A 24,837-nucleotide genomic window follows, 5' to 3' on the forward strand; every position below is an offset into this window, starting at 1 on the left:
CTCTATACCACATGTTCTTTATCCAGTCCTCTGTTGATGGACATTTAGGTTGGTTCTATGTCTTTGTCATTGTAAATAGTATGCTACAAATACTGGGGTGCATGTATCTTTTAAATTATGTTTTAGTAGAGATGTTTTTAAAAGAAGTGTCCCACCCAGGGTTAAAAAAATCCATTGTTTGGAGTTCCTGTCATGGCACAGTGGTTAACGAATCCGACTAGGAACCATGAGGTTCGGGTTCAATCCCTGCCCTTGCTCAGTGGGTTAACGATCCGGCGTTGCCGTGAGCTGTGGTGTAGGTCGCAGATGCGGCTGGATCCTGCGTTGCTGTGGCTCTGGCGTAAGCTGGCAGCTACAGCTCCGATTGGATCCCTAGCCTGGGAACCTCCATATGCTGCAGGAGCGGCCCAAGAAATGGCAAAAAGACAAAAAAAAAAAAAAAAAAATCCATTGTTTTAGAGAAACTGATATGGGAAAACATAGATGATAAATTATGTATTTGGGTTAGGGTTAGGGTTAATATAGGTTAATAATCTTGGCACTCAAATTAGGAGACTATTTAGGAAATTAGAGCTTGCTCCTGTGCTAGAAAATTGGTGAATATTTGGTATTTCTACGTTCTAAGTCTAAATAAAATATTTAATTAATTAAAAAGTAGTACATATGACTTTTTTATGGCTCTCCACTTGGACTAAATTTTCAGTTAACTATCGATTCTGATTTTGTTATATGATAGAGCTTACATGCTCTCAAAATATTGAAATATTATGTTGGAAAAGCAAATTGACCTCATTCTCTAAGATTCGAAGACACCCACTTGACTAATATCTACTTATTTGCTTCCTGATGTCACCAATGATATCGGGTGAAATACAATCCAGCCTGACAGTGGAATCTTCTGCTTCCTCCTCCCAAAACACACTTAAGAAACACTGCCTCTGTAGATGCTACACGACCAACCTCAGAGGACACCACCTTAGCAGACCCCAGATCCTGAGATGCTACTCACCTTGTTCACAGGTGAGTGAGCTTGAGATGGGTGGTGTCCAGGAATCCCCACTGCATGTGTACCTCGATGGCCCAGCAATGACAAAGCCTTTGGGACAGCTTAGCTCAATGGAGTCACCAATTTTATACAATCTCTGAAATGGTGACAGTTTCAGTACTTCTGGCACCACTGGCAAGAGGCAGTCAGTCCCTGCAGAGACAGAAACATTTCAGATATATGTGGTGGAACAGAATACTCAGTGGGTATAGGCAGATTTTATGTAATTCAAAAAGTGACTTGACTATGATTCACTGCTTTGGTTTGCTTTAAGGCTGCCTTTTGATCAGAAAAACTGGCGGTTGAGGATCCCTGGCTTCCACTGAGAAACTCCCTTTAGTTCCTTTAACTGTGGAACTTGCTAAAGACTGGCTCTAGCCACTTGCAACTTTCATTACCTTACTGGGATCATTTTCTTTCAAGAAATGATCTTCTTCTCACTTTCTTCACATTGTGGGTGACATAGAGGCAGGACATTCTAATTGACACTGATCTCAACTCTATGTCATGGTTCCCCATAACAACTCTGTGGCGTCCCCATCTGAGCCTTGTTTGAATCGCATTTTAACTTTACTGAGGCATGGGTACATGTGGAGCCTACAAACTCCCCCTTTCTTCATCAACAGAGAATGTGAATGTGCTCCAAGGATAAAACTGCATTTCTTGTAAAATCCCATCTCTGATACATAGAGTGCAAGTATCATCTTCCGGGGACTCATCAATTTGCATCTCTTTGTGCACCACGCAAGGCAGATGTCTGTGCTTAGATACAGTTAGCAGACTTCCCAGATTTCTTTTTAAGCACATGCCTCACAGTCCTGCTAATAAGCAGGGGCAGGAGAACTAAAACATGAAGATATTTAGAAATCTAATTTTAGCCCATGAATCCTATTTTCTGCTTCGCTAAACCTTTTCACCAGAATTACTTAAGAATAGTAAAAATGGCTGAATCTAAGAGGGGTGACTTTGCTCTACTTATTTTGGGCCCATTCATTCTTTAGCAGAGTCAGGCAGAATGTCTGCCCAGTTCTCACGCTGGCATTCCACATCTCCTCGCCTCCAGGTTCTGTCAGGTAAGCATCTGAAGTACTGGTAGCCAACAGTTTTGAATCCAGTAAGGCATACAATTTCAACATCTTCCCCAACTGAATACAGTGTCTTTTCATTCTAGAATTAAAACGGAAACCAGCAAGTTACTAATGTTACAAATAGTATCTCCAAATACCTTGGGGTCCTTCTGGATACTTTTTCTTCCTTCACTCCAGAGTCCATTCAATTTCTACTCCTCAGCATCCCTCAAAGTTCTCTCTTTTCCTTTGCTATCACCATTGCCTTTGTTCATAGCATGTGTGATCTCAGGACAACTATCTAATTGGTCCCTCTTCTTCTTCTTCTTCTTCCTTTTTTTTTAATGATTTTTATTTTTTCCATCATAGCTGGTTTACAGTGTTCTGTCAATTTTCTACTGTATGGCAAGATGACCCAGTCACCCATACATACATACATTCTTTTTCTCACATTATCATGCTGCATCATAAGTGACTAGATATAGTTCCCTGTGCTATACAGCAGGATCTAACTGGTCCCTCTTCTAATCCATCTTCCATATTGCTGTTCTAAATTGATTAGCCTGTGTGTGTGTGTGTGTGTGTGTGTGTGTGTGTGTATTTTACTTAATAACTTGCTCCCCACTGTATAGGTGATGGCCTACTATTGCAAGAATAAGAAAACTCTATACACAGCCTGTAGTGGCTATAAACTGAATAAATAATGTATCCTAAATATGCAGCAATATATGCAGTTGCTACAGTAACAAATTGACTACAAATCATTTGAAAGTGCCCCTGATAACCTGTTGGTCATTGTACACTTTCCCAATTAATGGGTAATTAAAGTATACCCATATCATGTGGGGGTTCAATAAAATTTTTAAGATAAATTTGGTTTTCTATTCTTAGCTTGGAATATTAGCTTTAAGCCTCTTTCCCATCCTCACCTCTTGCCATTTCCTCCAATAGAACCTAGCAAACCAAAGCCACCTGTCATTCTTTGAACATAATATTCTCTTTCATACTTCTATGTCTTTATCTGGCTTTTACTCTATCCTCAACATGTTCTCTTGTTCCTTCTCTCAAGACCCAACTCAAATAGAACGTCCTCTGTGGAAAACCTCCTTCATTTCCCTGGATTTATCAGGTGTACCACCCTTTCAGGTTTGGGGGGAAACTTGTACAAAGCTCTATTTTATGTTTAGCACATGTATCAGACCCAACCTGACATTTGAGTGGCACTTCTACTACCATATCTCTGCTTCACAAAGCTTTACACAGGGCTTCATAACTCTTTGCTGAAAAATGCAAAACACTCTAAGGAAGCCAGTAATGGACAGTCTTTTCTTACTGAGAGGGAGAAAAGCGCAAAGAATTGACTGGGAAGTTACTCTCTGGGGAGTTTTGAGGGAGGTGAAAGCTCAGTCGTCAACTTTTGTATTACTTGGCCACATGATTCAGCTTGTCTCCTAGAAGATGATTAATTTCCTGAATACAAAAAAAATATTCCACCATTGGTTATTATGGCTGTGACTGTGTTTCTGCGGGAAATGGCACGATGAGTAGTGTTAATGATCTGCATGTTTTATTCAAAGGATGCACATTTTCTCTTGCATTCATCCCCAAATAAATTACTGGCATCAGCTTCTGCTTCATTTCTGCTATGAAGCAACAACCTATAAGTATATGTTGCAACCATCAAGCTTCAACCAGCACATCTGCTAGACTGCCTACATAGGGACCCTTGCCAAAGTCACTGTCACTTCCTATAGGGTAGAACCTATGTCTTGCTCGTTGAACAGATGTCTTCACACGCAATGACACCATTGCTCCAGCCCGGAATTAGGCATCTCTGCCTCTTTTGGATTCTATACAAAGGGCATTTTGCTTCCAGGAATTTCAGAGAGTGCTCATTGGGAAGGTTAAAATTGTATTACTTTTGAGTAAAAACTATTGTCAGGCAGGGATTAGGTTTTAATAAAGAGCAAATTAAAACAAGGAGTGAACTTATTACTGGAAATGTAAACATAATTTTATAAAGAGTCATTAGAATAATGAATCACCGTTTAAACTCTTTGTATGTTTTGAAAACTAGAATGTTGATTGTTTCAACAATTTCTGTAAGTAGCTGGCACAAACAGATTAAAAATTATTTAGGTATCTGGCTCTGACAAAATGTAATTCTGAGGATACTATAGGGCGGACTGACAAACTTTTTCTTTTTTTTTTTTTTTTTTTTGTCTTTTTGCTATTTTCTTGGGCCGCTTTTGCGGCATATGGAGGTTCCCAGGCTAGGGGTCGAATCGGAGCTGTAGCCACTGGCCTACACCAGAGCCACAGCAACGCGGGATCCGAGCCGCGTCTGCGACCTACACCACAGCTCACGGCAACGCCGGATCGTTAACCCACTGAGCAAGGGCAGGGACCGAACCCGCAACCTCATGGTTCCTAGTGGATTCGTTAACCACTGCACCACGACGGGAACTCCAGCTTTTTCTATCAAGGGCCTTGATAGTTGCAGGCCAGGCAGTGTCTGTCACCTTGCGCCTTTGCTGCACAAAACAGCCATAGTTATTATGTAAATAAAGGAATGTGGTTGTGTTCCAATAAACTTCATTTAAAAAAAAGAAGAGGAAATAGAAGGCAGGCATTTGCTCACCTCTGTTCCAAAGGATTTGTTACCAAGTGTGCCTCCTGAGCTAACAGCATCAGTATTGCCCAGGAACTTGTTGGAGATGGAAGCTTCTGGGCCCTGCCCCAAACCAGCCTTCAGTGTTCTGGAATCTGAGAACCTCTGGTTTTAGAGGCAAGACTAATGGACACTAAGCCCCTCCAAAATATTTCTTCCCCTCACACATTTAGGCCTGGCATGTTATATACAAACAGAGGTGGATGAACTCGGAAGACACATTGGTCTAGACTCAGCTTCATGGATAGCTATTTGCTGGCCTTGGAGAATTGAGGGTTATTAATCTTTTTGTTGTTGTTGTTTGTTTGCTTTTTAGGGCTGCACATGCGGCATATGGGAAGTTCCCAGGCTAGGGGTTGAATCAGAGCTACAGCTGCTGGCCTACACCTCAGATACAGCAACACCAGATCCGAGCTGGTCTGTGACCTATACCACAGCTCACGGCAATGCAAGATTGTTAACCCACTGAGCAGGGCCGGGGATGGAACCAACATCCTCATGAATACTAGTTGGGTTCATTACTGCTGAGCCACAATGGGAACTCCTGAGGGTTATTAATCTTTGATCATAAATATGATATAGATGGAAACAGATGAATTTAAAGGCTTTACTGGGTTTAAGAAAGGTTGAGTTTAAAAATTAAGATAGGAAGTTCCCATCGTGGCTCAGTGGTTAATGAATCCGACTAGGAACCATGAGGTTGTGGGTTCAATTCCTCGCCTTGCTCAGTGGGTTAAAGATCTGGCGTTGCCATGAGCTGTGCTGTAGGTTGCAGACACGGCTCGGATCCTGCATCACTGTGGCTGTGGTATAGGCTGGTGGCTACAGCTCTGATTAGACCCCTAGCCTGGGAACCTCCATATGCCGCAGGTGTGGCCCTAGAAAAAGCAAAAAGACCTAAAAAAATAAAAAAAAATTAAGATAAAATTGATTAGGGAGCATATCTCCTGTGATCAATTTAAATATTATGTATCTCCTGAAAATTTATATCTAAAGTCACAGACCTTTCTGACAAAAAATATCTAGTTGCTTTTAATCATAGAAACATATTGTGGTTTAATGAAAAAAGATAAATTAAAAGGTATTAAAACTGTATTGACTCCTTAAGAGTTCTACAGTTTTCTAACCTAATAAGACATTACAGATTCAATACCTCCTATGATTACAGCCAAGACTAGTTTGTTTCTCTGATAATATGCCTTAGATTAGAGGTTAGCTTGCTCAGACTCAGAAACAAGTAGTCAGATCTTAGTTGCAGATTCTTGCAGAGTCATCCAAACCATTCTCCACTCACACAAACCTTCCACCAGCACATGAGTTAGTAGTTACAAGGAACACAAAAAACCTGCCATTCTTTGGTCTAACAACCAGGTATGAAGATATCTCCAGGTGAAGGAAAAGAAAGAAAAGTGATGGAGCCTTTCTAAATACCGCTTTTTAACTTTTTTTAACCTTTTTTTCATTTTTAAAAGTTTTATTGTAGTTTTGTTGTTCATTTATAATGTTGTGATCATTTCTGTTGTACAACACAGTAATTCAGTTATACATATACACACATCCATTCTTTTTCATATTCTTTTTGCACATAGACTATCACAGAATATTGGGTAGAGTTTCCTGTGCTGTACAACAGGTCCCTATTGGCATTCCATACCTCAGTGTGCATATGCCAATCCTCAACCCCCAGCCCATCCCTCCCTTCCACCTGTCCCTTTGGTAACCCTAAGTTTGTTTGTGAAGTCTGTGAGTCTGTTTCTGCTTTGCAATAAGTTAGTTTATATCATTTTGTAGGATTCCACATGTAAATGATATTATACGAGGTTTGTCTTTCTCTGTCTGACTTACTTCACTTACTATGATAATCTCTAGGTCCATCCATGCTGCTGCAAATGGCATTATTTTGCTCTTTTTTAATGGCTGAGTAGTATTCCATTGTATATGGGTACCATATCACTTTTTAACCTTTTCTTTTTTTTTTTTTTTTGCCTTTTTTTACGGCCACATGTGCAGCACATGGAAGTTCCCAGGCTAGGGGTCTAATCAGAGCTGCAGCTGCCAGCCTACACCACAGCCCCAGCAATGCTGGATCGAACCACATCTGTGACCTACACCACAGCTCATGGCAAAACTGGATCCTTAACCCACTGAGCAAGACCAGGGATAGAACCTGAATCCTCATGGATACTAGTTGGATTCTTAACCCACTGAGCAAGGCCAGGGATCAAACCTGCATCATCATGGATACTAGTCAGTTTCATTACTGCTGAGCCACAACAGAAACTTCCTTTTGTACTTTTTAAGTCAGCAGATTATTAAACTAAGAAAACAATAACTCTAAGTAAAAGAAAGGACATGCATTCTGAGTCCTATGTTTTTGGATTCCAAATCTAAAGTGAAGGTCAGGATGCTTACCCGAATAAATCCATTTTCTGGAGGGACTGGTTGAGGACACCCTGAATCTGATTCTATTTCAGGAAGGTCTATTTCTTTCATGTCCTCATCATCACCGATGCATGGCTGTCCACTAAAAAAGAAAAATAAACGCGTGTGTATAATATAACAAGTATATATACAAATACACACATTCACCTGTGTATATAATGTAGGCACATATACACATTATGTGTATATATTTATGTGTATGATACTTACAAAACAAGAGAAAATATTAAAGAGAAACAGGTAGCGGCAGATCCAATACTTCACTGTGTTGAAATGGGCGCAATTCTAATTATTTCTTTCCTTAGCAGTAAGAAATAAATACCTTAACTCTAGCGGTGGCCAGGGGATGCCCCTCTTTCCCCTCACCCCCCTTACGTGTTCTGCATTATGGAGAATGTGCAGTGTTCCTCCTGCCGCCTCTCCCCTCGCAGGGTTTCCCTCCTTGCCGGGGGGCAGGGTTGTTGCATTCTCGGGTCCTTGATCTCTTGTACGTAGCGTCACATGTGCTCCAGGAAGACCAGCAGCCCCAGTTCCCATCTACGGCATCTGGAACACAGGAGGGCCCCCCCACCCATCAAGGTGTGTCTGAGAGGATTTGGGCTTTGAAGCCAGACCAACTTGGTTCCCTCACTTTTTAGCCGTGTGATCCTTTGTGGGGGTATCATAGGCTAATCGGGAAGATTAAGGGAAATTATCTGTGCAAAGGGCCTGATATATCCCCTGATTTCCCTTTCCTGTTCCCACCGCCTGAATGAAATGGCAACTGCTCTGAATCATTTTCAACTATCGGCAGCAAGCAGATCACACAGGTACATATATGCATACATGTATGTACATGTATGAACTCTGATAGAATATATATTAAATTATGTTTTTAAAGGTGATAGACTATATTCTTACTCCCCTGGCATATCCCCTTTCTAAGGAGGATTAGAGGTAACCGCGAACATTCCTTAGTCGTTCATGAAAACTGTGGTTGTGGTTTAATTTATCCCTTAGAAATTAAAGCCATCCTCATCCTACACTAGAATACATAAGCAGTTTGTAAAAACAGTATCACATTTTATTTTGTAGTCTGATTTATTGTTCTACTTTATTTTATGTTATAGGCACTGTGCTGTATATTATTTATGCACACATATATAATCTTCACACACACTATATATCTTCAGATATATAGTGGCATTATTCCCATTTTATGGATGAATAGATTGAGGCATAGATATATTAGGTGACTCCCAAGGTCATACAGCTGATAGGTTACAGCTGAGACTCACATCAGGATTGTCAGACTTTAGCGTCTTTCTCCAGGCCTATTTTTTTTTGTGAGTTTGCATAAGATGGAAGTTGCTAAGAGAAGTCCTGTTTTGTTTTGTTTCGTTTTTTCATTGACTGACCTGGAATACCTTGTGGAGGGGAAAAGCTTCCTACTCACAGTAAATTCCCGACACTTACTAGATTTGTAATCCGGGGCACGCCTCTCACAGTTGTCACCGTAGGTGCCGCTCTGGCACACACATAGACATTCGGTCCCTGAGAGCACAGGGCGGCCGTTGTTGGGGCACGGAGCACACTGGCAAGGGTCAAATTTGGCTGCGTATTCTCGGAAAGCTCTCCTGAGGTTGTTCCGTCTTGTCACCGCACAGGGGATGTTTCTTACCAATCTGTGATGGGAGCAAGCTGAGAGCAGATGGGAGGGAGGAGGGCCAGTCAGAGTCATATCCCTTGGGCTATGTAGCCATCAAGGCCTGCAAAATCCCACGCTTCAAAGAGATAGGTATAGAATGGGGAATACCTGCCTGTTGAGCCAGTGGGGAAAAGCCCTCCCCACCAGAGTAGGTGAGTATTTTTCCCTTCCCTAGAGGGGGTAGAGCAGCTGTCTGCATGATTGGCTGGCTTCTGCTGTCCCTAAAGTATGACAGGTGTCTTTGTTCTGGAGCTTACTCTCCCTTGGCATTCTCCTATGGTGGAAGCCTCATGAGGTGCCATTAACTTGGATTTACATCATCTTATGTATTAAGCATCGAAGTACTGAGGTAAGTGACCGAGAGAGGCAGCTCAGAAATGCTCTGCTGGGAGTTCCCGTCGTGGCGCAGTGGTTAACGAATCCGACTAGGAACCATGAGGTTGCGGGTTCGGTCCCTGCCCTTGCTCAGTGGGTTAACGATCCGGCGTTGCCGTGAGCTGTGGTGTAGGTCGCAGACGCGGCTCGGATCCCGCGTTGCTGTGGCTCTGGCGTAGGCCGGTGGCTACAGCTCCGATTCGACCCCTAGCCTGGGAACCTCCATATGCCGCGGGAGCGGCCCAAGAAATAGCAACAACAACAACAGACAAAAAAAGACAAAAGACAAAAAAAAAAAAAAAAAAAAAAAAAAAAAGAAATGCTCTGCTGAAACCTCATAAAGTCTGACTTAAGCAGAAAAATCCAGAAAGGATGAAAAGAGGCTTTCTGTGGTAGAAAAATCCAGAAAGGGTTAAGAGAAGATTTCTGTGTTCTTTATTTTTCCAGGGACAGTAGTACTGGCTTTTGGTAGAACTGGTTGAGAGAATGTGGAGGGAGAAAATGGAGAAATGAACTAACTGGTGGGTAGGATGAATAAAAGAATTACAGTAGCAAATAATGGGCTAACGCAAAATTAGAGCTTATTTTAAATCCCCCAAGGAATGACTCTCTAGTGCCATGAGGGACGCACAAGTGCCCAGGTGGGCAGGTGGATCTCGTTTTCCTACAATAACCTACTGAGCTCAAAGTATCTTCACAATGCATGTAAATTATTCTACTTTCATGATGAAAGAACTCCTTTATCTCTACTTATTTATTTGATCTTCCTCTTGAAAATTTATTGGTGAGTAGTTGACTTACAATGTTGTATTAGTTTCAATTGTATGTGTGTATATATATATATATATATGTATGTATATATATACACACATATAACTATACATACATACATACACACACACATATACTAATTCTTTTTTTCCCCTGTAGGTTATTACAAACTATTGAGTAGATTTCCCTGTGCTATACAGTAGGTTCTTATTACGCATCTATTGCATACAGCAGTGTGTATATGTTATTCCCACCCTCCAAATTCCTCCCTCCCCACATGGTCTTCCCTACGGTAACCCTAAGACTGGTTTTGAGACTGGTGAGTTTCTTTCCGTTTTATAAATAAGTTCTTTTGTATAAGTTTTCAAAATTAGATTGCACATGTAAGTGATATCATATGATATTTGTCTTTGACTTCACTCAGTATGATCCTTCATCTTCATTTAAATGAAATGAGCAGAATAACTTCTTTAAGGGGCTTTTAAAAATGTGCTTATGTTTTAGGCAAAACTGGTTCTAAATGCCATGTGATTGATTTGTGGACCAGGCATTTCATACATAATAAAAATCACCCTTTAATGTAATTACAACAAATATAAGACTGGTAAATTTAATCAAAGGTAATAGAAACAGGAAGCCAAATGGATCTAAAATTCCATTTACCCCACAGAGCTATAAATGAAGATTTAGGAGGGCTCATCGAATAAAGAATTGCAAGAAAATTACAGAAATCAAACTTACTGTATGTATGGGGAGATGAAGAGAACTACTCCAGGCAAGTTTGGGCAGTTTTATGTGCTAAATTCCCACTTCTGGTATTTCATGTGTGCTAGGAATTCTAAATACCATACTAGAGAATGCTTGTTTGAACAGCATAAACAATGGAGGTGTAATTTAATGCCTTTTTTTTTTTAAGGTACATTGTGCATACACACTGAAAGACAGACATTTCTTTTGTCATCTGAGAGGAAAATGGAAAAGGAATTATGTGATGTGCAATTTGGGCTGCCAGAGAACTGACTTTAGCTCTTACCCAGAATGCTTTGCAATCTTACCTCAAAGTCAATCACAGCAGGATTTTCCTTCACTGATTCCAACCACTCAGAATATGTCTTCTCTCCTGGGCCAGAACTCCCTTTCTCCCATGCCAAAGCCGCTGCATACTCACTTCTTCCACCTTTAACCAGGGATATGGATTTCTCTGATCCTTGCAAAAAGGAACCTGCAAGGTTTTTCAAAAAAATTTTTACTCATTTAATTTTACTGCAAATTCAACCTTGAAAGTAAAGCCTATTTGCACAGGAAAAAGAAGCAGATGGTAGAGTCATGTAGCTTCATTAAGTTAGTTATGTGAAAAGCAAGAGAACATGCCTTCTATCCCTAAAGGGAGTTTATAATAGAAATGATAATAATAGTGCCAATAGCTATCATTTATTTAGCAACTTGTGTATGCCAGGCACTCTGCACTCATTATTTATGTAATTCTCACAACAAGTAGGTATTGCTATAAACATGGACGTTGAAGTGAGAGGTAATTTGGCATAGTTTCTAAGAGAGGGAGCTGGTGTGCAGATGTGGCCCAAGTCCTGATAACTCTGCCCCCCGATCTTTGATGCCAAATCTTCTGCTTTTGATTTATATAGGCATATGTCTTGGACTCCCAGAATAACATAAACCACATGGCTTCTGATACACAATCAGTTGTCCACCATGCCAAATTGACTACAATTTCAGGAAAAAGATGAGAGAATGCTTTTAAGCTTAAAGACAGGAGTAAAACCACATCTAACAAAGGAAAAAATTCAACCTCAAATTAAGAGTTGGTACAATATTCCTTTAGAGGCAATGGCATTTAATGTACACAGCATAAATCTTTTGTGCAAATTTTCAAAACAATCCTTATCAACTAATGGTGTTTTTAATAGGAGTAGGAACTTAGTAATAAGAAATTGTAGTGAGAGGAATTCCCGTGGTGGCTCAGAGGAAACGAATCTGACTAGTATCCATGAGGACGCAGGTTTGATCCCTGGCCTTGCTCAGTGAAGTGGGTTAAGGATCCGGCGCTGCTGTGAGCTGTAGTGTAGGTTGCAGATGTGGCTCGGATCTTGAGTTGCTGTGGCTGTGGTGTAGGCTGGCGACTATAGCTCTGATTCGAGCCGGGAACCTGGAAATCTCCATATGCTGCAGGTGTGGCCCTAAAAAAAAAAAAAAAAAAAAAAAAAAGAAAAAGAAAAAGAAATTGTAGTGAGAAATAAAATCAAATGGAAAGAAGGCTAATGTTATGGGTAATAATTAATGACATTAATTTGATATCAGTTCTGGAGAGTTAGTAAGGATTAGCCATGCCCCTACTGTTTAGAAATTCTACAGTAAGAGAGCCTAGAATGATTAAAACAATAGGTGGAGTAATCTCCTTGTGAAGAATGTATGATCTTTTTCAAAGTGAGGTGCTTACGATAATACTGACAGATTTAAGTAGAAAATTTTTAGAGGTTTTTGCATTTATTTTTCGTAGAAAAATAGGAGAGGAATTACTATTTGCCAATATGTCATATGCCTATTGACAGTGGTACTGATGGACTATTTCAAATTTAGATACCATACATTTCAGAAACGGATGGATACTGCTGAAAGCTATTTATGATAAGCATGGGATCCTGAAGAAAGAATTCAAGTCTATTTATTCTATTAGCTACTTTGAACAGAACTAACTCTTAGAAGTGAATAAACGGCTTTAAAACATTCCAGAAAGAAAATGCAGATTGAAGACAATACCAACGTGCAAACATAAGCAAAACAAGTAGAAGGAAGAACAGATAGATCTATTTCCTATACAAGCTTCTCATCAACCACATGAGTTGACACCAAAGTTGCCCCCAAAACTATGAAAATTTGTATGGAGGAGTTTTTTTATGAAGTATTGTCATTATGATATGAGTAAGACAATGAAAAATTCTATTATTTCATATAGGTTATCTTTGAAATTTTCCATTTTCTACATTTGTATATATTTTTGTCCAGAATGTATTTTATATTTGTAACACTTCTTAGTGAGTATACACATATTACAGGTATAGTCTCAAATTTTTTTTATGATACCTTTACAGATTTGAAGAGTTTGGAGTCCAATGATTTAATTGGACCCCAGGGGTTAGAAATAGACAAATATATATTTTAAGTGCTTTTAGCAAACAACATAAATGTCATTGTGATTAATAAACATTAGCTGAGAATCTGCTATATGCCAGGCACTAAAGACTTGGGTTGGGCAATTGACACGATTCAGGAATATTACTGATGTATCAGCTGGGTGGGATGGATAGTTGATTGATGAACCAGTTTGGAGACTACTGCAATAGTCTTTTTTAATATATATATATATTTTTCTTTTGGTCGTGCCTGCCAGACTTCAACCTGCACCACAGCAATGACCCAAGTGGTTGCAGTGACAATGCCAGATCCTTAACCCACTGAGCCATAAGAGAGCCCCTGTAATAGCCTTGATTTTGCAGTATCCTCCTCTTGTTCTTATAAGCTAAAACACTGTTCCTATTTGACATTTTCTCATCTCTATGTTGGATGGATTTTACAGTCAAGTAGTTTTCTTCAGTAAGTATTTAAGAATGAATGTTTCCAGAATTCTTTCATGTTTTGAGATGCCTTCCTATTACTTTGACATATGAATAGTTTTTTTTTCTCTTTTTTAGAAATTTGTGGGCATTCCTCTATTGTCTTATAGCATTGATTTTGTCAAGAAGTCTAACACCAGCCAGACTTTGTTGTTCTATAAGTGACTTATTCTTTTGGCCAAGGTATTTGAATTCATTTTTTAAATCTTTGTATTTAGTTAACTAAAATTCATCTTGGAGTTGTCGTGAGTGTTATGATCTGATAGCATGAGTTTTTCGATTTTGTAGTTTACATCTCTTTATGTTATATTCAGATGCTCGATCCCTTCTGTCTCTTAGCAGCTACAGTCTGATTAGATACTAATCATATGCGACAAAAAAAAAAAAAAATAAAAAAAAATAAAAAAAATAATTCATCTTGAAGTTGTGTATTTGAACAATATTTGTGATACAAATAATCAAGACAAATTTCCTCCTTTATTTCAGGGACACATTCATATGCATCTATATATGTATATATATTAATAGTTTTTATGTTTCATTTCTTGGGCACTTTATTTCAGGAACACCAATTCCCATGTATTAAATTCTATTTGTTATTCCATTTCCATTAGATATTCTTTAGTAAATGTTAATATCTGAATTTTTTTCTGTGCATTCATTATACATTACTTTAGAGCTCTCCTGTATGTTATCAACTTTAACAATTTAATTTTCAGACAATTATATTTTGACCTTGCCATATCTATAACTATAGTGGTGATATTTTCAATATTGTTTACCTTTGTACCTTAGCTTTGAAATCTTCCTTTTCTTTTCAGCCATGCCCAAGGCATTCAGAATCCTGGGCCAGGGATCAAACCTGCACCACAGCAGCAACCCAAATCACAGAAGTGACAACACAGGCTCCTTAACCTGCTGTGCCATCAGGGAACTCCTGAAATCTCTCTTTTCAATTAATTCTTATAGTTAATCTTTTCATCTCTGAGCTCTTGTTTACTGAATTCACATTCTTATGAAATTATTCTATTGAACAACATACTGGTGTAGAATCTGTACATGCTTTGGTTTATATTACTATATTTTGCAGACTATTCTTTTTTTCCTTCTTTTTATTTCTCCTATGAAACAAAGGTGCATTTGTCCAGTCAGCTCTCATTTTGCTGAAGCCTCAGTATGGGGATCTACATGAAGACCACTGATAGGCTCTGATATCTAAAATTACCTGTTTGCTTTTATAGTAAATATTACATTGTTATTTGTTCCTTGGCTGTATCCCCATGATAATACAAGCTTCATATTTTGGGAGTTTCAGTGATTCTGCTTCCTTTTGTTCTGAGCAGAAGTAGCAATCAATCAGGGAAGGTAAGGAAAGAGAATGTTACACAGAGGAAGGAGTTATTTATATGGCAAGGCACAGGAGAGAGCCCACCTTATTTAGGAGCCTACCTAAAATTTAGGCAGAGAGAGAGGTAGGAACTTCTCTTCTAGGCTATGTGAAACTATGACATGCTGGAGGCATGAGTGTTTCATGACAAGATTTGCCTTGGAGAATATTCTTCTCCCAGAAAATGGGTAGAGTAGACTGAAAGAAGGCAAGACCAGAGGAAAAGGGACCAGCTGGGAAGCCTCTGTGGTAATCAAGATTGGAAATGATGAATGGAGGGCATGTCCAAAGAAATGAAGGTTTGAGAAGAACTAGGAGAAATATTAAGGAAGAAGAATGATTACTTACTGGATGCAGAAGCTGGAAAGAGGGAGGGAGAAACCAAAGACAGCACTCAAGTTTCTGGCTTGGTGGCCTGAGCCTTTTTTATGTACCCTAAGGGTCCCTTAAGCCATTCTCAGTCTGTATTTTAATTGAAGTCTAGTTAACTTACAATATGGTGTTAGTTTCAGGTGTACAGCAAAATGATTCAGTTATACTGAATGGTATTCTTTTCCATTATGGTTTATTACATAAACCATATGTAATATTTTCATATACTTTTCCATGGTGGTTTTCCATTACAAGATATTGAATATAGCTCCCTGTGCCATATAGTAAGTCCTTGTTGCTTATCTATTTTGTGTATGGCAGTTTTTATCTGTTAATCCCAAACTCCTAATTTGTATCTCCCCACCCCCTTTCTTCTTAGGTAACCATAAGTGTGTTTTCTATGTCTTTTGTAAATTGAGTTCATTTGTGTCATATTTTAGGTTCCACATACAAGTGATATCATATGGCATTTATCTTTTTTTCTTGACTTCATTTAATATGATAATCTCTAGGTCCATCCGTGTTGCTACAAATGGCATTATTTCAGTATTTTTTATGGCTGAGTGGTATTCCATTGTATTTATATACCACATTGTCTGTATGTTTAATGGTTATTTATATGTATCCTTTGTAAGTTCTTTGATTGGAAAGCCAAATTCATGCCCATGTTTACTTTACAATGCTTAATACTGAGTTTGGCTCATAGGAAGAATCAATAAATGTTCATTAAATTAAACAACCTAAACGGGAGATAAAGAAATCTGAACCATGTCCCCCTTCAAGCTGTGCTAATATTTGATTTGCTCCCTCCCCCCACCACACATAGGGCTGTGAGGCAGAAATGAAATGAATGAAAATTTTGAAAAGTTAGAAATAGTGGAGTCATGGGCAATATGGTACTTCAATGTCTGTCAGTCAGGATGCACTGGGTAAGCTGCTAATAGAGAGGGCGGTTACCTTCGTATTTCTCGGACATCCTGTTAGTGGTGCACCGGTGTTCCACCTTTGTTTTTGTAACTATAAAATAACGTTTCTTTGTTTCAATCCGGATACAGTTTTTGGCTTCTTCCTGTGTTAAACCTAGGAAATGGGTACAAACAACAACAACAAAAACCTCTGAGGATGCACCATGGAGAATTCAGGGAGGAGGGGTGTGAGGCTCTTAATTCTGGTGGGGCCAGAGAAACTGCACACCAGCACCCAGCTTCTCAAGTCCTGTGAGCTCCACCAATTAACAGCTTTTACTACAGAGTCAGTCCTTCCCAAGCCCTGGGATATCCTGAAGGGAAGAGTATCTGTGAGTCCCCACTGTGTCCCCTTCAACGCTGGCCCTAAGCAGCACATGCAGGGTCAGTCTGGCCCAGTGTGTGGAGGCCATGGGAACCTCGCCCCGTTGCTTACACACCATACCTCTAAGCTCACCTATCCTGCTGACCACTGCCCTGTGTAGCCCTGCAAAACAAAAGCTGAACACATGCTGTGTTTGGTGCCCCATGGTCCAGTGGCCTTCCTTTGGGTCCACCGCTGATGCTGCGAGAACTGAGTCCATTTCACTCTTTCCCTTGTTCACCACCTAAATCATAAACTTCCTTGGTCGCCTCCCTGAACACTCATCCACTTGGCTATGCGTCCTCTCCCTGACTCCGCTGCTCACTCCACCTCTACCCCCAAAACCCTTTCATTTTGCTCTCCGAAATTCCCACTTCTTTTTGACGTCCTCACTGACGCTTCTCTCTTTCTCCTTAAGTCAAGCCTGTACTTGATATGCTTTCCCTATTGTCCCCAAGGGAAGTGGGTGCTGTTTCATTCCTCTTGGGGAGAGGGATCTGGGCTTGACATCCTCTAGTTTCCCAGTGCTGCTTTCATACAATGACCCTCCCTAGTTTTATGTCTTGTAAAAATCCTGATGCTCTGGGGCTAAGGAATCCATTTCTGATACCTTTGGTCCTCATTGTTCTTACCTTTCACCAAACTTCCAAGCATCGTTTGTTGAAGGTTTTGGAATCTGAATCAGTCTTTCCCACCCCAGTGGTGACTATTATTCTCAGTGACTTCGAAATTGAGGGGAATGTCAGGATGTCAAGGATTGAGTGGGATGTGTAGTGCAAGGAAACAGGTATGGCTGTTTGTAGGCTGAGTTGGTATGATCTATCTCGGATAATAATTTGAGGAGACTGAATGTTTCCCTTAACAGCTTCCCAAGTCACCTGACCTGCCACCCAAAATACCCAAATTAGAATCCAGGTGGTTTGTTTGTTTGTTTGTTTGAGGTTTAGTTAAAAATTGCCTTGCAAGGAGTTCCCATTGTGGCTCAGTGGTAATGAACTCGACTAGTATGCATGAGGACGTGGGTTCTGTCCCTGGCCTTGCTCAGTGGGTTAAGGATCCAGTGCTTCTATGGCCATGGTGTAGGCTGGAAATTGCAGTTCTGATTTGAGCCCTAGCCTGGGAACTTCCATATGCTGTGGGTGCAGCCCTAAAAAGACCAACCATAACAACAAAAAATTGCCTTGCAAGATACAAGCACATGGTAGACAGAGGAGTTAAGTGAGCTCTTGAGCACCTTAAAGAAAAATAGTTTGTCAAATACTGATACTTAGGGTTGCAGATTACAATAGGCAAGAAAGAGTGTTCTCAGAGCTAGAAGCATTGTTTGAGCATGATGCTGAAATTTAAACCAAATGCAAAGATCCCTGAGGAATGAGGCTGTGTAGATGGGGATGGGGTTTCCTACTTCACAGTTTTTTCAATAGTTTGACACTTTCAAAGAGACATATTGTAGGTTGTGAGTAAAAAAATCCTTGGCTGGCAGCCCTCATGTTTGCCTGGCATTTTTAACTCTAACAAAAAAGATGGCTGTTTCGGTCAGGCTGAATCAGTATGACTCATTTTTCTTCTGGTAATATTGTTCCCATAAGTGCATCAGTCGAATGTTTAGGCAACGGGAGCCATTTAAGGCATCTATGGTGCATGACTCCTATCCTTTTCTTATTCTTTCATTAGGTTTTTATGATTTATAAGTGAAAATTAAATTGTATGGGACCAATTCATGAACTATGATGTAATTAACAATAAGCATAGTTAATTTTGTTACCTGAGGGTTGTAGGAGGATCCTTAAAGACTTAAATGGTGGATCTGTCTTATGAGCCATGGTGTTAGTTAGCTGGTGATGAAAACATCAAGGCTTTATCAGTGAATTTCGGTGGTCTGTTCTTCCCCACCAGATGCGCTGTAACTTGGGCCTGACCTCTATCTTCACCAACAAAGGAGTTGCTTGAGGCTAAAGCACTTGCTGCCTCAAACCTGAGTGTCCCTCTGATGTGGCACAAGGATGAATGCTTCAGAAATGTCCTCAACTGCTCTGACTGAGCAAAGGTCATCAGTGTTAATCAAAAATGTCATACTGATAAATAGTGGGGTGAATAGTCTGTATCCTCCAATTCAGAGCAAGAATGACTTCCCAGTGAAAGGAGTTTAAAATGACCATCTTGCATATTATATTTTAATTGTTTAATGTTTTCTCTGTAGTCCTGAAATTCTTTTTAACTTGCACATTGAAGCAATGTCAACTTTTATTCAGGGTTTTTCCTTTTTTATTTTTAGGGCCACACCCTCAGCAGCACATGGAGGTTCTCAGGCTGAGTCAGACTGGAGCTATAGCTGCTGGCCTACCCCACAGCCACAGCAATGTGGGATCTGATTCGTGTCTGCGACCTACACCACAGCTCATGGCAACACCAGATCCTTAACCCACTGAGCAAGGCCAGGGATCGAACTTGCATCCTCATAGATACTAGATGGGTTCATTTCCACTGAGCCACAGCAGGAACTCCTTATTCAGGTTTTAAACTGACTGTGGGATACTGAACAAGAGAGGAATAAATCAAGGGATGCAAATAAAAAGAAATTTAATTTTCTTGAGCTAGGGAAAGTGCTATGAAGTATTCAAGTCATTTAAAAAATTAATGACAAGGGGTATAATTCTTATTGGATAAAACAATAAAAACTAAGCCTAAACTCTAGTTCCACATTATGGCTAAGTATAAGGGAGAAGAACTAGAAAGGGAAAAAAGGGAGGAAGCCAGAATATATATTCATCTAGAGAGTAGGCAAAACCAGGTAAGTATACCCACCGGAGAATTCCATTTTATTGACATTTGTTTCTGTCTGAGTATGCTTCATCTTAACCAAAATGATAACTGAGTGCCAATATTATTATTGTTACTCAGAGAAGTATATATGTGTGTATGTATATATATATTTAATGACTGCAAGAATATATATTCACATAAAATATTGATATAAATATATATCTTATTGAATATTTGAATATACATATATATGTACACCCTATAAATTAATACACTATATATATATAGTGGATGTGGATGTATACATAGTCTTGTATGGTTCAATATTTTTAGTTTTCTATCACATCTCAACCCCCATCTCTCTCTTATTTGTATCTGTGTGCCTGAAGTCTCTACCTTTATTGAAAGAGAAAGATGGAAGGTGAGAATGTTTCAGGAAGAAAGTATAGCTCATCACTCTTCATTTTGGTTATGGAATTTCAACTATTAAATTGCTGGACGGTTGATTAAAGATTCACATAATTCTTTAACTGACCTGGACTCTAAACCTTTAGAGGCTTTGCTGTGAATGCATGATGAGTATAGCTCATTGAGTGAGAAGTTAGTCTCTGGGCTACAGAAGCATTGACCAGAATAATTTCATCCCAAGATGAAGGAAGCCAGAGACTTCTCTCAACCATTTTTGCTCAGCATAAATGTCAATGCTATTCTCAGTTGCAGAATACACCAAACTCATCAAGCAAATATACCTCCAGTGGAAAAGATAAATAAAGAAACCTAAGAGGCAGGTGGTGTAGAAAGCCTATCACAGCATAAATCCTTTGGATATCAGTAACTGTCAGGTCAAAAATTTTTAATTTCATACTGAAAATTCTTCTCAAAGATTTTTATCCCATCTCTTCTCTTAAGAAGCAGGTCATGAAGGACATCTGATCACTTAAAGTTTGGAAGGGCTCAGAGAAGCTACCTTAAACATCACTCTTTCCTTACTGAGATATAAGAACAGAGGGATTGAAACTCTGTTGACCCCAGGGCTGGCTTGATGTCTTTAAAATAAATTCCTGATTTCTTTTGTATAAAAGTTAAATGATCAAGAATTCTGATTTATTTAGGGTAATTGGTCAGTGGAGTTCTGGTTATTATACAGTTTCTTAACCATGTTCTCAAGATAGAAGCACCACAGGACCCTGTGTCATTTCACACAGGAGCCTGAAAAAAAACAGGTGCTTAAGCTGTAATAATGATTAATATTGGCAATTTAGAATAATACTTAAGAAATAAAGATTTATTTATAAACTAAGTTTTATGTTGTTATTTTACATTTGAGCAGAAAAATATCACTGATTATATCCAAAGCTATAAAGTTATAAAATTTACTAAAATAAAAGTTCTTTCCATTTAGTTTCAAGTTTCATCACTAGTAGGTACATATTTGGCCCATATTAACTTAGTCCCTTGTCAAGTCCTTAATTTCTTTTCATCTTTTGCCCTTGGCTTTTAGTTAAAATCATTATAAGAAAAAGACTGCTAGTGGATTTGCTGTAACTACAGTTTTATAAAATTATTATCCCCTCTAAAAATGGTATAAGTAAATTGTCTTTTAGAATTTAGTTCCAAGATAAATTTTGTTTTCCTTGAGGTGACGGCATGCATCTCTCTTTAAGTAACCACAATGATGCAATTAAGATGATCTTAATGTCAGAAAGTTCTCAACCAAATCTGATGTCCAAAGAGGTTAAGTCTGTTTATTTTTCCTTCTTCTTCTTTTGGGTCTGAATGTCCTATTTTTATTTTCTTTCCCCGAGTGTGTACTTTTTGGCTGTTCTTCATATCATTTTGGAAAGAAAGCAGGGTCCAAGTAAAGTTAATAAAGAAGAAGAACTAAAATGATAGAGTAAGAGAAAAATGTAGGGCATGCTGTTTTATCAGGTAAAAATGAGGGCAGAAGAAAGCAAACCTGAGTTCTTCAGTTCCTCATTGCTAAACTGATAGAGAAGGTCGTACACGCCTCCCAGGGAGCCAGAGGTGAAATAGTGAGTCCCAAAATCATCAAATATCCGGCTGTACAAAGCAGCGTTGTATTCTAGAGGCAGATGGTTAAGTGCTTTCAAAAGACGTCAGAAAGCTGCAAATCTTTAGTTTTCATTGTGAAGTTTAAGACTTTTATCACTTTATGGATCCTAATAAAACTGGAATCCTAAATGGCAGAGGAGAAAAGAGTGAAAAAAGAAAGATGATTAATGGTAATGAAAGCTTGAGCTATCAAGCATTAAATGTCTATCGTCAGCTTCCTTCTAACCACAGCATTACAATTGTTAACTCTCCATGGCATTTTCCCACATTACAAAAGGATGCTTTTCATCTTATTTTCCAGTACCTTTTCTTGAGATGTTCAAAGCGCTAAACAGATAAGATGATCTCAAGTGTGTAAACTGTGTGCCTGAATCATTTGCTCTCTACCAAAAGAGAACAAGTATCAGAAAAAAAAATAAGTCTTTCTTGATTGTCAATCATGGGTGCATCCCTACTGTGTTTTTTATTTAGAAAGCCTTGCTAATGCAAATAATTTTTAAAAATTTGGTGTAAATTTTCAATTAGATGTTATACAATGAGAATCAGTTCATAGCTTTGCCACAAACTGGGGACAAGCATGTCAATTTGTAATGGAGCAGGACCGTATAGGGTCTTCCTGGAACAGGTGCCCTGCCAGGTCCTCTGACTGCCTCTTGTCTGTAGAAGAACTTAGCCTCCTGGGCCTTCCTCAAGTTTCAAAGAATAAATATAATCAGAGAAGTGAGAAAATATGGAAAGAAAGGAAAACGGTCAAGCAAGACAAAATAATAATTGTTTAGCCATTAAACAAATTCAAGGACTTTATTTCCTCCTCAAGGGCTGTAGATCATATTCTAAGCCATATCCTGTGAGCTGTTCTGCAGATACTGAAACCCCCACCATGTGAAAAAAGTTAACCATATGCTTCCAAAATCACATAGACCCCAGACCAATTGGAATCAGAAGGTTGATGATGTCGGCTCCCACCAAACAATCTGAAGAATGTCCATGAGTTGATGAGGCACCCCTATGACTCCCCTCTCTCATCCTGTCTTTAAAAACTTTCCCTGAAAGCCAGTGGGGAGTTCAGATCTTTTGAACATGAACCAATCTGCTCCACTAGGACCCTGTGCTTGGCACCCTGCAATAAATGCTGCACTTTCCTTCACCACACCCCAGTGTCAATAGACTGGCTTCCCTGTGCATGGGCGAGTAACCCAAGTTTGGTTCAGTAACAAATTCTCTGGGCCTCGGTTGTCTGGGAAATGTCACTTCCTGCAGAGCCTTCATCTGTGACATTTCACACCACTTTCAACTCCAAAATGCTATGACTCAAAATTACACAGGGGGTAAAATAAAATTATTTGTATTCTCCTCCATCAGTAAGTAGAAATACTTGTTTGGAGGTTGTTTTTTTCTTTGTCTCTTTTTAGGTCAGGTTAATTTAGGACTAGGTGGTTAGTGCTATGCCCCAGATTTTATTGCATTAAATCGTGGCTTTCCCATAGCCACTGAGTTTGATGAGTGTATCCACATATGTGGTTCTTCGTAAAAAAATTTATGTACTCTAACCGATTTCTCAATTTTTGCAAGTTGTAGTGTCTAAGTAATAAAAAGAGAGAGGAGCATATTTCAGCCAAAAATCCTTATTAATTAAATTATTAAATTTTATTAATTAAATTATTATAGCTGTAAATTACCAAACAGCTATCTTTCTGTGTGCTGTAATTATGGCACAAATGCTAACACAAAGGGAGAAACACGAAGGGAGGAAAATAACCACAAGGACTGAAGAAGAGTCGACATTCATGCCCCTCCCTCTCTCTTTTCTTTTTTCTCCTCCTCCCTCCTTCTCTCCCTTCCTTCTTCCTACCTTCTTGCCTTCAACACATTCATCACTCAGCTATGCCAGATGCCGTGGACACAGAAGTGAACAAGGCAGAAAAAAATCATGCCTTTGTGGAGCTTATATCTTAAATGTCCATTGATTCTGTTTTTAAGTTTAATACTTGAATTTTGTCATGGAAGTGTGACTTTGGAAAAGTAGAGGGACTTTGTGCTTTTAATAAGATGCACACTTACTCCCTGAACATCCAAAATGTCTATTTGGATGTGGGCACTGAAATGGGCAGTTTGAAATTTCCAGGTTGATTTAAAAATGGAGTGGTGGAAAGTACAAGGGAAATTCTGGTAACTTGACTTAGCATAAGCATGTCCACAGTGCCCCACCTGTCGTTGTGTGATGGCTAGAACTGACTATTCTGGACTAAAAAACTATGAGACAGTAGGTTATTAATCATGTACAGTCTATTTCAAAATTCTGTGCGATCTTGCTTAATTTTAACCATCCTTTTGTTGGTTCAGTTTGGTAAAGCAGTTTTAAAAAAAGCACTGAATCTTACTGAGATAACTGGTATTTTGACTTTGAAACAGACTCTCTGCCCAGCAAGTGATTAGTCAGGTCTGTGATTGACAAAATAAATAAAGCATTAAACTTCATTGATTTTCAAGCTTGTGAGATCTTGTTTTCACTATTTGAATTCTAAGAGAGGTTGCAGTAGCATTTTCTGTTTAACCCTAGATATCCTTATTCTGTTCAGATCTAAACAAAGATATTGGGTTGAATGGTACGATATTGACAGTCTTGTAAGTCAAAAATGGTTGAATATCAGTAGTTTCAAATGTTCAAATCTGATACTGCAAATAGCCTGAAATGTTTCCACTTTGGGGCAGACTATTACAGGATCAAATAACAGCTGTCTACCTACAGATCCAGGTTTTACAAGTGTTCTCTAATATGTTTGAAACATTTATAAAGCAATTCTGTGAAGCAAATCTTAATGTTGAGACTGGTGTGTGTGTATCTATATATATATAAATATATATATATATATCTGTACATTTCTACATTCCTACATTTCTCTTTCATCTCTGATTATATTTTTAGGCAGTTATTTCCGATCCTGGATATAACAGCAGAAAAAGCCAGGGGACTTTTAAAAAGCCGGAATCACATGCCCAACCTCAGATATTCTGAATCAGTAAACTAAAAGGAGGGCCCGGGGGAGTTCCCGTCATGGCTCAGCAGAAATGAATCTGACTAGCCTCCATGAGGATGTAGGCTCGATCCCTGGCCTTGATCAGTGGGTTAAGGATCTGGTGTTGCCATGAGCTGTGGTGTAGGTCATAAATGCAGCTTGGATCTGGTGTTGCTGTGGCTGTGGTGTAGGTCAGCAGCTGTAGCTCC

General features: G+C 39.1%; 1 protein-coding gene across 1 annotated transcript in view; it reads right to left on the bottom strand.

The window, feature by feature from the left end:
* Nucleotides 1-24,837, bottom strand: part of C6 (complement component 6) — a 65,873-nt gene that overhangs the window by 15,191 nt on the left and 25,845 nt on the right. Inside the window, 11 exon segments of the mRNA NM_001097449.1 lie at nt 1,010-1,198; nt 2,080-2,212; nt 7,196-7,307; nt 7,601-7,650; nt 7,653-7,771; nt 8,681-8,888; nt 8,891-8,905; nt 11,114-11,280; nt 16,404-16,526; nt 21,496-21,647; nt 21,650-21,735. Of these exon segments, the coding sequence (NP_001090918.1) occupies nt 1,010-1,198; nt 2,080-2,212; nt 7,196-7,307; nt 7,601-7,650; nt 7,653-7,771; nt 8,681-8,888; nt 8,891-8,905; nt 11,114-11,280; nt 16,404-16,526; nt 21,496-21,647; nt 21,650-21,735 (1,354 nt within the window).

This window comes from Sus scrofa, chromosome 16, assembly GCF_000003025.6.
Source record: "Sus scrofa isolate TJ Tabasco breed Duroc chromosome 16, Sscrofa11.1, whole genome shotgun sequence".
Taxonomy (NCBI): domain Eukaryota; kingdom Metazoa; phylum Chordata; class Mammalia; order Artiodactyla; family Suidae; genus Sus; species Sus scrofa.